This window comes from Littorina saxatilis, linkage group LG8 (assembly GCF_037325665.1).
Source record: "Littorina saxatilis isolate snail1 linkage group LG8, US_GU_Lsax_2.0, whole genome shotgun sequence".
NCBI classification, from domain to species: domain Eukaryota; kingdom Metazoa; phylum Mollusca; class Gastropoda; order Littorinimorpha; family Littorinidae; genus Littorina; species Littorina saxatilis.
Genome location: NC_090252.1, coordinates 14,957,779 through 14,971,501, shown reverse-complemented (window position 1 = coordinate 14,971,501; position 13,723 = coordinate 14,957,779). Strand labels below are relative to the sequence as shown.

At 44.7% G+C, this 13,723-nt stretch overlaps 2 protein-coding genes across 2 annotated transcripts in view; both read right to left on the bottom strand.

Moving 5' to 3' along the window:
* Nucleotides 1–13,723, bottom strand: part of LOC138974523 (pleckstrin homology-like domain family B member 1) — a 504,261-nt gene that overhangs the window by 285,119 nt on the left and 205,419 nt on the right. The gene's annotated exons all lie outside the window — the stretch shown is intronic.
* Nucleotides 9,387–10,585, bottom strand: LOC138972192 (uncharacterized). The gene is made up of 2 exons (XM_070344935.1): nt 10,077–10,585; nt 9,387–9,912 (listed from the first exon to the last, which is right to left on the bottom strand). Exons 1-2 carry the CDS (start codon nt 10,477–10,479, stop codon nt 9,500–9,502), a joined length of 816 nt encoding a protein of 271 aa, XP_070201036.1. The 5' UTR covers nt 10,480–10,585; the 3' UTR covers nt 9,387–9,499.

The window sequence follows — 13,723 nt, the reverse complement described above, 5'->3', positions numbered from 1 at the left end:
CAATGACTAATGTCACTGCCATTCTACAGGAAGAACTATCAAATGGTGGTGAAGGAGTCGTCGAAACAGTCCAATGTGAACCGTCAATGACTGATGCCACTGCCACTGCCATTCTACATGAACTATCAAATGGTGGGGAAGGAGTCGTCGAAACAGTCCAAGGTGAACCGTCAATGACTGATGCCACTGCCACTGCCATTCTACAGGAACTATCAAATGGTGGCGAAGGAGTCCTGCATACTGAAAATAATGAACTTCGCTTGCTCAACAAACGGCAACTAAGTATCAATCGTCAACGGGAGGCCAGCCGAGAATGCCAGAAGGGGCAGGCAGAGCGAATGATAAAGCGTAGCAGAATAGAGCTATGCCCGGGACAACCTGGAGACAACGTGGCAGTGCCCGTTCCCCTGGTCGACAGGGGTCGAGGAGATCCCAGAAACATTCTGGGAATTATTCTGCACAAGACTGAAAACGACCTGTATAAAATTGCAACAAGAAGCGGGGTACTGAAAGGATCTTTCACTAGAAATGAATTTGAACTCTGCGCACAGAAACTCTTGACAGAGCAAGATGTAAAATGTGACAAACAGGTCAGTGTCCGCGAGGCAGTTGTTCAAAATTCCTTGAGTGGAGGACAGGGCTTTACCAAATGCAACTGCTCTGGGGGGAAAAAAGTGTCAAACAAATAGGTGTAAATGCTTCAAACGTAAAGTACTCTGCAACAGTCGTTGCCACCAAAGCCTGACATGCAAAAACAAATGAACAGAAGAATGCCTGGTACTCAAACTATGTGTGTATGTGTGTGTGTGTGTGTGTGTGTGTGTGTGTGTGTGTTGGTGTATGTGTGTGTGTGTGTGTGTGTGTGTGTGTTGGTGTGTGTGTGTTTTATTCATTGCTCTACATTTTATCTACATTTTAAATTCTTGCACATATTTATAACCATTTCCATTCCTAAAGTGCACAGTGCAAATGCTCTGAACGTAAAGCATTATGCCACTAAAGCCTGGCATGCAAAAACAAATGAACAGAAGAGTAATTAACACTCAAATCTACATGAAAATGTGTGTATTTTAGTATTTCATTTTGTTATTATTCTTTTATCTACCTTTTAATCTGACAGATAATAACATTAAAATCTGGTACATATTTATAACCCTTTTCATTCTTATTGTACACGTGCGTGCGTGCGTTTCGATTGATCAAGAGTTTGTGTGTCAGGCATTTCTGGAAATGCCTAACAGCTAATTTCAGTCATTACTGGAAATGACTAAAATATCCAGCTAAACTTTAGGCATTTCCTGAAATGACCGAGTGAATCAGTCATTTCCGTAAATGACTACTTTTCGGTAGTCATTTCCGGAAATGCCTGGTTTCCCAACTTGCCTGTAACATATATACTGCTGAATCTGTTGCTGTAGGTGTGTTTTATACTGTAATACTGAGGGAGGGGGGGGGGTTGTACACACTGCTGTATCTGTAGGTTTGTTTTCCACTGTGACACTGGGGGGAGGGGGGGTTATACTGCTGTAGCTGTAAGTGAATTTTGCACTGTTACACTTGGGGGGGGGGGGGGGGGGGGGGGGTGGTGGTGGTACATACTGCTGTATCTGTAGCTGCACCCAGCCAGCAAGACATTAGCGGCCGATAGTCGGCCGAACACCCTTCAAAAAGTCGGGCAGGTGACGTCAAAAGATACGACGCGGGTGTTGGCCCGACTAACTTTTGCAAAGAGGCAACGAGGCGGCCGACAGGCGGCCGAACACCTGTACTATGGCGGCACGCATCCGGTCCGATGTTAATCGGCCCGATGGCTTGTTGGACCTGCGGCCCGACACCTTATGCCGACATCGTCCCGATGTCTTCCCGCTGAAATCGATATCTTCCCGATGTCGGCATAAGGTGTCGGACCGCAGGTCAAACAAGTCATCGGGCCGATTAACATCGGACCGGATGCGTGCCGCCATAGTGCAGGTGTTCGGCCGCCTATCGGCCGCATCGTTGCCTCTTTGCAAAAGTTAGTCGGGCCAACACCCGCGTCGTATGTTTTGACGTCACCGGCCCGACTTTTTGAAGGGTGTTCGGCCGATTATCGGCCGCTAATGTCTTGCTGGCTGGGTTTGACCTCGCGCCGAACAATGTGACACATTTGTACGAAGTTCCAAAATCGTATCGCACGGCTCAAAAAACCATATCAATTTCACGCAAAAATGAATCTCGGAACTGATCTGATGTATGGGATGCAATAAACAAACGTTTCTTTCATTATGAAAGCAATGCAGGTCGAAAAAAAACCGAACATTCAACGTATAAGATACACAGATGCTAGCGAACGATCGAACCTGATTCAGTCTCTGTTTGCTATTCGTGTATCGACAAGCATCGCCACCCCAGGAATAATCCAAAAAAGAATTATGTAACACAACAGAAAGAAAAAGTGCTCCCTCAATCCTGTTTCGAACGTTTTCTCCGTGTCTCTAAGTAGGCCTACTGCAGACCGATTTACAAGAACATACTCTGTTACATGTACGAAAAACTGCCATGAAAACCAAAACCAAAGAGTAGCCTCCCTTGCAAAACGACAGCATACAGATAAAAACTGAAGTTTAAGCTGGCACAATCTGAATCCAATAAGAAATATGCTTAAAGGTAGATTGTGATACACTCTTAATTGCTTTGCTGCTAAAGAGTTCTATCCGCAGTTTTATTAACCCGTGCATAACACTAGTTTGAACAGTCGAAAACTATCACAATGGCTGCAAACCATAGTGCGTACTCGTACTCGCCAGAGGCTCGTGAGTCCCTTGGTATTCATCCGCTGGGTCTTGACTGAAATACAAGCCATATAAAAAACCACTCGTATTGTATATATATATATATTTTATACTCAGACAATCAAAAATACACACTATAGATATATACAGCAAAACCAAACTAGAATAAACTTATTCAATATTCATATTCAAACTTATTGAATAAACGCATGTTTAACATTAAAAAATATGAAATAACATATCACAAGAAAAACATATGCGGTAATGAAGGGGAAAAAGACTGACTCTGCACATCCAATCTTCTTGTTACCGATAAGAATAAGATTTAGTTCTGTGAGGTTATTCCCATGCATATCCGGGCTGCTTTCTAACTCGGGAAAGCGAGTTGCCATACAGCTACTCATTTTTGACTCCCCTGAGTAATCAGGAGAGAGAAACGAATACTGTACACACATACACACTGAGGACAAGCTTGCGTACTCGAACAAGAGAGGGAGAGAACGTTTTAATCATTAATGTCTTTGTGTGTTTGTTTGTTTGCTTAACGCCCAGCCGACCACGAAGGGACATATCAGGGCGGTGCTGCTATGACATATAACGTGCGCCTCACACAAGACAGAAGTCGCAGCACAGGCTTCATGTCTCACCCAGTCACATTATTCTGACACCGGACCAACCAGTCCTAGCACTAACCCCATAATGCCAGACGCCAGGCGGAGCAGCCACTAGATTGCCAAATTTAAAGTCTTAGGTATGACCCGGCCGGGGTTCGAACCCACGACCTCCCGATCACGGGGCGGACGTCTTACCACTAGGCCAACCGTGCCGGTGTCATCATTATGTCAATGGTAACAAGAGAGAGAGAGAGAGAGAGAGAGAGAGAGAGAGAGAGAGAGAGAGAGAGAGAGAGAGAGAGAGAGAGAGAGAGAGAGAGAGAGAGAGAGAGAGAGAGAGAGAGAGAGAGAGAGGTTGGGGATGGTGAAGACTCAGAATGTGTGAATATCGCGTCACGCGACGTCTTTATTAGAACTAGATGGTACCCCAGCCAGCAAGACATTAGCGGCCGATAATCGGCCGAACACCCTTCAAAAAGTCGGGCCGGTGACGTCAAAACATACGACGCGGGTGTTGGCCCGACTAACTTTTGCAAAGAGGCAACGATGCGGCCGATAGGCGGCCGAACACCTGCACTATGGCGGCACGCATCCGGTCCGATGTTAATCGGCCCGATGACTTGTTTGACCTGCGGTCCGACACCTTATGCCGACATCGGGAAGATATCGATTTCAGCGGGAAGACATCGGGACGATGTCGGCATAAGGTGTCGGGCCGCAGGTCCAACAAGCCATCGGGCCGATTAACATCGGACCGGATGCGTGCCGCCATAGTACAGGTGTTCGGCCGCCTGTCGGCCGCCTCGTTGCCTCTTTGCAAAAGTTAGTCGGGCCAACACCCGCGTCGTATCTTTTGACGTCACCTGCCCGACTTTTTTGAAGGGTGTTCGGCCGACTATCGGCCGCTAATGTCTTGCTGGCTGGGTGCAGCTACAGATACAGCAGTATGTACCACCACCACCCCCCCCCCCCCCCCCCCCAAGTGTAACAGTGCAAAATTCACTTACAGCTACAGCTACAGCAGTATAACCCCCCCTCCCCCCAGTGTTACAGTTGCAAACAAACCTACAGATACAGCAGTGTGTACAACCCCCCCCCCCCCCCCCCCCAGTGTAACAGTGCAAAACAAATCACCAGCTAGAGATACAGCAGTATGTAGAACCCCCCGCCCCTACCGCGTACCGCCCTCACTGTAACAGTACAAAACACACCTACAGCTACAGATACAGCCGTATACACCCCCCCCCCCCCCTCAGTATTAATTACAGTATAAAACACACCTACAGCAACAGATTCAGCAGTATATACAACCCCCCAAGTGTAACAGTGCAAAAATTACTTACAGCTACAGCTACAGCAGTATGTACACCTCCCCTCCCCCTTAGTAACAGTGCAAAACACACCTACAGCTACAGCAGTATGTACAACCCCCAACCCCCCCCCCGCCACCACTGTAACAGTACAAAACTCATTTACAGCTATAGATTCAGAATTATGTACATCCCCCTCCCCCCGCTGCCACCACTGTAACAGTACCAAACATACAACACTCCACCCCCTTCCCTCGTGTAGAGCGCAAAACACACCTAGAGCTACAGATACAGCAGTATACAACCCCAATCCCCCCCCCCCCCCCCCCCCCTGTGTGCAAAAACACACCAACAGCTACAAAAACAGCAGTATGTTCACCCCCCCCCCTCCCCCTACTGTAACAGTACATAACACACCTACAGCTTCAGCTAGTTACATCTATGCTTGGCGCTGGTGGACAATATTCACTTTTTTTGGCAAAAACCGCCAGTTTTGGCCAAAAAAGACAAAGATTTGGCCAAAACAACCCACACATTTGGCCAAATAAAATAGATTTGGCTATAACTTTTTTTGGGCCAAAACTTTCTATGTAAAAGTTTTGGCCAAAACTGTTTATGTTAGCTAAAACGGGAGATTTGGCCAAACTTCTGCCACAAAAAGATTTGGCCAAAAAAAGATTTGGCCAAACAAAAAAGATTTGGCCAAATCTTCACTTTTTGGCCAAATCTTTTTTGTTTGGCCAAATCTTTTTTTGGCAAAATCTTTTGTATTTGCTGGCGCTGGTGGACAATATTCACTTTTTTGGCCAAATCTCTTTTTGGCCAAAACTTTGCTTTTTTGGCCAAAACTTTGCTTTTTTGGCCAATACCGCCAGTTTTGGCCAAAAAAGTGTGTTTTTGGCAAAATAAGTGAATATTGTCCACCAGCGCCAAGCAGCTTGGCGCTGGTGAACAATATTCACTTTTTTGGCCAAAAACGCACTTTTTTGGCCAAAACTGGCGGTTTTGGCCAAAACTGGCGGTTTTGGCCAAAACTGGCGTTTTTGGCCGAAACTATACTTTTTTGGCCAAAACTTTGCTTTTTTGGCCAAAAATGTACGTTTTTGGCCAAAAAAGTGTGTTTTGGGCAAAAAAAGTGAATATTGTCCACCAGCGCCAAGCAGCTTGGCGCTGGTGGACAATATTCACTATTTTGGCCAAAAACACACTTTTTTGGCCAAAACTGGTGGTTTTGGCCAAAACTGGCGTTTTTGGCCAAAACTGGCGTTTTTGGCCAAAACTATACTTTTTTTGGCCAAAACTTTGCTTTTTTGGCCAAAACCGCCAGTTTTGGCCCAAAAAGTGTGTTTTGGCCAAAAAAAGTGAATATTGTCCACCAGCGCCAAGCTGCTTGGCGCTGGTGAACAATATTCACTTTTTTGGCCAAAAACACACTTTTTTTGGCCAAAACTGGCGTTTTTGGCCAAAACTATCCTTTTTTGGCCAAAACTTTGCTTTTTTGGCCAAAACTAGTGGTTTTGGCCAAAACTGGTGGTTTTGGCCAAAACTGGCGGTTTTGGCCAAAACTGGCGTTTTTGGCCAAAACTATACTTTTTTAGCCAAAACTTTGCTTTTTTTGGCCAAAAACGCCAGTTTTGGCCAAAAAAGTGTGTTTTGGCCAAAAAAAAGTGAATATTGTCCACCAGCGCCAAGCTGCTTGGCGCTGGTGAACAATTTTCACTTTTTTGGCCAAAACTATAATTTTTTGGCCAAAACTGTTGGTTTTGGCCAAAACCACTAGTTTTTGGCCAAAACTGGCGTTTTTGGCCAAAACTGGCGTTTTTGGCCAAAACCGGCGTTTTTGGCCAAAACTGGCGTTTTTGGCCAAAAGTATACTTTTTTGGCCAAAACTTTGCTTTTTTGGCCAAAACTGGCGTTTTTGGCCAAAAAAATGAATATTGTCTATCAGCGCCAAGGGGTACTCAAAGATTTGGCCAAAAAATGAAGTTTTGGCCAAAACTATTTTTTGGCCAAAACTTTCAATGCAAAAGTTTTGGCCAAAAAAAGATTTGGCCAAATCTAAAACATTTGGCCAAAAAAGTGAAGATTTGGCCAAATGTTTTAGATTTGGCCAAATATTTTTTTGGCCAAAACTTTGCACTTAAAAGTTTTGGCCAAAACATGTTTTTGGCCAAAAACACACTTTTTGGCCAATAATGTACGTTTTTGGCCAAAAAAGTGTGTTTTTGGCCAAAAAAGTGAATATTGTCCACCAGCGCCAAGCATATACATCAGTATGCACACCCCCCCCCCCCCCCAAGTGTAACAGTACAAAACACACCTACAGCTACAGATTCAGCAGTATGTACAACCCCCCCCCCCCCCCCCCCAGTGTCACTGTGCAGAACACACATACAGCTACAGATTCAGCAGTTAGTATGTACACCCCCCCCCCCCCCCCAAGTGTGTAACAGTGCAAAACACACCACCAGATACAGATAGATCAGTATGTACACCCCCCCCCCCCACCCCAAGTGTTACAATGCAATACACGTCACACCTACAGCTACAGATACATCAGTATGTACACCCCCCCCCCCCCCAAGTGTAACAGTGCAAACCACACTTACAGCTACAGATTCAGCAGTATGTACTCCACCCCCCCCCCCCCCCCCCCCCCCCAGTGTAACAGTGCAAAAATCACCAACAACTACTGCAGTATGTACCCCCCCTCCCCCTACAGCTACAGAAGTATGTTACCCCCCCCCCCCTGTAACAGGACAATACACACCTACATCTACAGCAGTATGTACACACACCCCCCCCCCCCCCCCACTGTAACAAGACAAAACACACCTACATCTATATTTACAGCAGTGTGTACAACACCCCCCTCCCCCACTGTAACAGGACAAAACACACCTACATCTACATATACAGAATAAGATACAGCAGTATGTACTCCCTCCCCCCCCCTCACTGTAACAGCAAAACTAACATTGAGAGCCAAAAAAAACCGAAATCACTTACTCGCTCCATCCGTCGGTTGTCCTCGAGTTGACGTCTGAATCTGATTGTCATTGCCAAGAGCCTGACTCACTGGCTACACAACTATTCTCACCGCCACCACGTGGCACTGGGACCAGCACTCAGATTGAGATCCCGAGGCGACATTCGTCTCGGATAACATATCATCAATGTGCTGTCCAACATTCCCAAAAATGTCTCTTCTTTCGATATTAACTTGAACTAAGAAAACAAATAAAATTCGCTCACGCGGGAAAGCAGCAGCCATTTGCACACTCAATCTTGTTTACCGTAAGGAAAGCTATTCGAATATTTCAAGTAAATGATGGCGTATTTTTAAAATGTAAAACTCATGATTTGAGCTCATGCTGTATTTGATTGCAAATATGCAAATAAAACTTACAATTAATTATCCTACTCCTATGTGAAAAAGTCAACAAATATGAATAATTTAGTTTCGCATTTGCATGGTCAGTCTCATAATGTCACGCCGTTGCTGGACCGACGCTTGAACAGGGGACGTAACAAATGTTAAAATAATGATCATCAATTTGTTATCTCCCGTAACTCTGCATAATTTTATCGACAGCAACATTGCGTCGGGCCGATGTCGGGGTTTATTACGTACATTTATACACAGTCAAACGGTATCGGCGCGACAACGGACGACGACACACGACATATGACGACGTCACCCGACTGAAATCGTCAGTCGGCCGACGAAAGCTTGCTAGCTGGGACAGGGTGACCACTCACACACACGTACAACTTCAACATCCGTTTACCAAATAACTTCATATTTGACGTAAATTAACGTCAACTTATGCATAACCATTTTACAACGAGGCAATCGTGTAGATTAAATGGTCTTACCTTTGTGCGATTTCAAAACAGTTTCAAATTTTGGGGATCGACTTATCAATATGAGGTTTGAAGTTGAGCGGTGGCCAAACTTACCCGATTTAAACCCTCCTGATAGTTACCTCTGGGGTAATTCGAATGACCTAGCATAGTATAAACAACATCAGGCAGTCATTGACTTTAATACAGCAATTACCGACAGGATCAGGGCATTTTTCATGGGGGAATGCTTTCATGTCATTGATGAATTTTGCGCGCCATTGCGCAAGTGTAACTTTACAACGAACAGGGAAATGTTTTTCAGTCATTTGAGTTTAGCGAATTTCTTCATAGTTGTGAACGAGCTTTAGTTTTTTAACGACCACTCCACAAAGTGTCCAGTCTGTAGGTAATATGGTCCGACTTTTTACGTCTCTATAAAATGTGTCTCAAAATACACCTCAGAAATTGTCAATGACACCAACGCTTTCATGTCTAGGGATTGCCTTGAACCTAGCTGTAAATGCTTTCTTCAGGTCACTGACTTTCGGGGGAGCAAGGGTGTGTGTGTGTGTGTGTGTGTGTGTGTGTGTGTGTGTGTGTGTGTGTGTGTGTGTGTGTGTGTGTGTGTGTGTGTGTATGTGTGTGTGTGTGTGTGTGTGTGTGTGTGTGTTATTTTTATACTCAGACAATCAAATAATCAAAAAGGTAAAAGTCTAAAGGCTTTAAATTAGGTAAGTATGGCTACCGCTCAATGTCAAACGTTTTTGGCGATAACACAAAAGCCAGACCATTTAATCTACAAAATGGCCCCTTTTAGTTATTTGTGGAAGGCCATAGCTGACGTTAATGTAAACCAAATATGAAGCAATTTGTTCAACAGATGTAGAAGTTATTAGAATGTTTGTGGGTGGCATTTTTGGGGGGTTACCCTGTATGTCACGCATCTCCAAACTGGTTACTGAAAGGGTGCTGAAAATATGTCCACATCAGAGCCCTCTACGCCTTCACTGGCATCTGAACCAGTGACACTGGGCTCGTCAGGCTTATCGTAAGGTATGATGGGAACAGCCGGACCTGTTGGTGGCCCAGTGCTGCCAGCAACCTGAGGACCGTTGTCTGGTGGGGCGTTGGCTGGCGAGAATTCGGCTGGAGGGATGTTCTCTGGAAAGATATTTTGGGGTGCAGCAACGGCTGAAGGGGCCTTCTGTTGACCTCCTGACTTGCGTTCCATAATGCAGTAAACTCCAGCGACTGCTGCTACGGTGACGCAGGCACCTCCTGCAGCACTCAGTCCGAAGACGAAACAGCTTGGGGAACTGGATGATTCCGCGTCAGTAACATTGTTGAGATCAGTAACATTGTTGACATCTGCAACATGAAGATATGTTGCTAATCCACTCACAGCACTAATGCGACACAAATCTGTTCACATGATAGGTTAAACGTTATTTACGTACCTCCCCCCCCCCCCCCCCTCGCAGTCCTAAAGAAGGAATTGTTGACAGATAACGAACAAGCGCCAGGTTTCTTACCGAACACTTTTTTGTTGTCGCAGTCCACCTGTCCGAACGTGAGGGGAACTGCCCCAACCCAGCAGGGCACGAGGCAGTCCCAGTCACCCTGACGGCTTTTGTTGACTTCAAACGTGTAGTGGAACATGTGGTGAGTAGCATTCGCTGCGTCACATTCACATGGTCCAGAAGAAGTGCATTCGCCAAGTATGTCAGAAAGGGTGCACACGTCCACGAAGTTTTGACCGTCGGGACTGTGTCGGAATTTGGTTTTGTTTTCGTGGCCAGGGTTGCATTGTGATGGGAAAGCCGACTTTAGCAGAAAACAGTGAATTGTAACATTCATCATTGGCTCCCAGATCTCAGGCAAACACACGGCTTGGACCTGGGTAAGGTGTGTGCTGATCTCTGAAATGACACACATGGAAAGCTATGGCTGCCATAAGTACTAAACAGGACATTAAAAATACAATTTCTTTCGACTGTCTGTAGATACGTCCTTCAAAAATGTTTCTCAAGAGCTTGGCATTTTATTTTTTAGCGTCAACGTGTATTTGATCCTATTCATATAGCTGGCAAGCCGATGTTAATACCACTAATCTCACTACAAAACCAGCTCAAAGTGTCTACAGCGGGTTTGACAATACCAGACTTATTGCGACATTGTTTTGTGTCCAACCTAAAAGAAAAAAAGTGACTCACTTTACCTATTCTTTCAATTAGGGCACCGTGATAACCTCAACGTTAATGTTTTTGTCCATAGCCTGACGGCCGGACACGGAGGAATACTAAGACTCACCCATTACTCAGGTGAGTCAAAAGTGATGGAAAACTGGTGGTCTTTGTGTAATTGACGTCGGCCGTAAGGCAAGGACATCGCACGCTCTTTTCACCTTTCGTGTATTGCCTTGTTTTTGTTGACGCATAATTGAATCGTTTAGGCCTAAAAATAAAATAAAAATAGGTGTGGTTACGGTAACCCGAACTACCCTATTTTTAGGGGCCGACCCTATAACTTTTTAAATACATTTGTCACCAAAATAAATGAGTGCAGAAAACGCAATGAAAGCGAAAGCGCTGGAGTCGCACACTTATTTCCCTGTCAAGTAGGTTTGTACACATCCTACCCTATTTGTTGTGGCTATGTTACCTTAACCACACCTATTTTGTTGTGCCTTAGGTCTAAAAGCAAGAAAGGCAAATGCTAACACGACTCGCCTTCGCCATGTCCCATCACAGTGGACCCCCCCCCCCCCCCTTAACCCTTAGGCTGGTTGTCGCGACATATGTCGCGCTACTTTACGTATACTGTCACCTGTTTGACATATATGTCGCGCTACTGGCTCAGTCTGTTTGGTCGGTTCCGATTACCTCCCATGGATGCGAAAACCTATAATAGTTTTTCTTTATTTTTCTCTCTGTTATTTCACCAGTGGCTATGTAACACAGAGGCAGAACTAAAGAGGCAAGGCAACAGCTGGGCAGAAGCAGAAAGAACAGCCCAGATCAGGGTGCGATGGAGAACATTAATGTCGTCAATGGCCTATGCTCCGCTGGGGGCAAAGGGCCTAAGTAAAGTAAGTAAGTATGTAACATGTGTTACAGAATTGCACCAATGTAAGGGTTATAAGACCTACCCCAATAGCAGACACCCTCCCCTTAAAAAAAAACAAGAAGGGCAAAGCCCATACGACTCACATGCTTGACCTTGACCTTTACATGACCTTGACCTTCAGGATCAAGGTCAAATAACTAAACCTAGCAATGACATCATACACTAAGAACTGCTTTACACATTTTTCCTACCAAAATACATGTGACCTTGACCCAAGGTCAAGGTCATCCAAGGTCATGCAACACAAAGCTGTTAATTCAAGACATAGGAAGTACAATGGTGCTTATTGGCTCTTTCTACCATGAGATATGGTCACTTTTAGTGGTTCACTACCTTATTTTGGTCACATTTCATAAGGGTCAAAGTGACCTTGACCTTGATCATATGTGACCAAATGTGTCTCATGATGAAAGCATAACATGTGCCCCACATAAGTTTTAAGTTTGAAACAGTTATCTTCCATAGTTCAGGGTCAAGGTCACTTCAAAATATGTATACAATCCAACTTTGAAGAGCTCCTGTGACCTTGACCTTGAAGCAAGGTAAACCAAACTGGTATCAAAAGATGTGGCTTACTTTGCCCTATATATCATTATATAGGTGAGGTATTGAATCTCAAAAACTTTAGAGAAAATGTGAAAAATGTGAAAAATAGCTGTTTTTAGGCAACATTTATGGCCCCTGCGACCTTGTCCTTGAAGCAAGGTCAAGATGCTATGCATGTTTTTTTGGGCCTTGTCATCATACACCATCTTGCCAAATTTGGTACTGATAGACTGAATAGTGTCCAAGAAATAGCCAACGTTAAAGTTTTCCGGACGGACGTCCGGACGTCCGGACGGACGGACGGACGACTCGGGTGAGTACATAGACTCACTTTTGCTTCGCATGTGAGTCAAAAAAGGAGACGCTCTCCCTTCCTCACCCTCCAAGCAAGGACAACCCCTACCCGATAGAAGACTCCCATTGTTTTAAGACCCTCGACCCCCGGGGGCCCGGTAGCTCAGTTGGTAGAGCACTGGACTTGTGATCGAAAGGTCGCAGGTTCGAATTCGGGCCGGGACGGACACGGGTCAACTTTATGTGCAGACCCAGAGACGGAAGCCATGTCCCACCCCCGTGTCATCACAATGGCACGTAAAAGACCTTGGTCATTCTGCCATAAGTGCAGGTGGCTGAATACACCTAAACACGCAGACACCTGGGTAGCGCGACTCCGTTGCTGCTAGCTTTCCACTGGGAGGAAGCGACCCGAATTTCCCAGCGATGGGACAATAAAGTAATGAAAATGAAATGAAATGAAAATGAAATGATATGAATCTCCATATTTTGAAGACCCCGTTTTCAGATATTCTGTTTATAACCTTTGTAGGTTGATCTCCATTTTAAGACTTTTTTTTTGAAGACCTGATTTTCTCAGGGTTGTAAGTCTTAAAGAAGTTAAACAAGAAGGGCAAAGCCCATACGACTCACATGCTTGACCTTGACCTTTACATGACCTTGACCTTCAGCTAAACCTAGCAATGACATCATACACTAAGAACTGCTTTACACATTTTTCCTACCAAAATACATGTGACCTTGACCCAAGGTCATCCAAGGTCATGCAACACAAAGCTGTTAATTCAAGACATAGGAAGTACAATGGTGCTTATTGGCTCTTTCTACCATGAGAAATGGTCACTTTTAGTGGTTCACTACCTTATTTTGGTCACATTTCATAAGGGTCAAAGTGACCTTGACCTTGATCATATGTGACCAAATGTGTCTCATGATGAAAGCATAACATGTGCCCCACATAAGTTTTAAGTTTGAAACAGTTATCTTCCATAGTTCAGGGTCAAGGTCACTTCAAAATATGTATACAATCCAACTTTGAAGAGCTCCTGTGACCTTGACCTTGAAGCAAGGTAAACCAAACTGGTATCAAAAGATATGGCTTACTTTGCCCTATATATCATTATATAGGTGAGGTATTAAATCTCAAAAACTTCAGAGAAAATGGGAAAAATGTGAAAAATAGCTGTTTTTAGGCAACATTTATGGCCCCTGC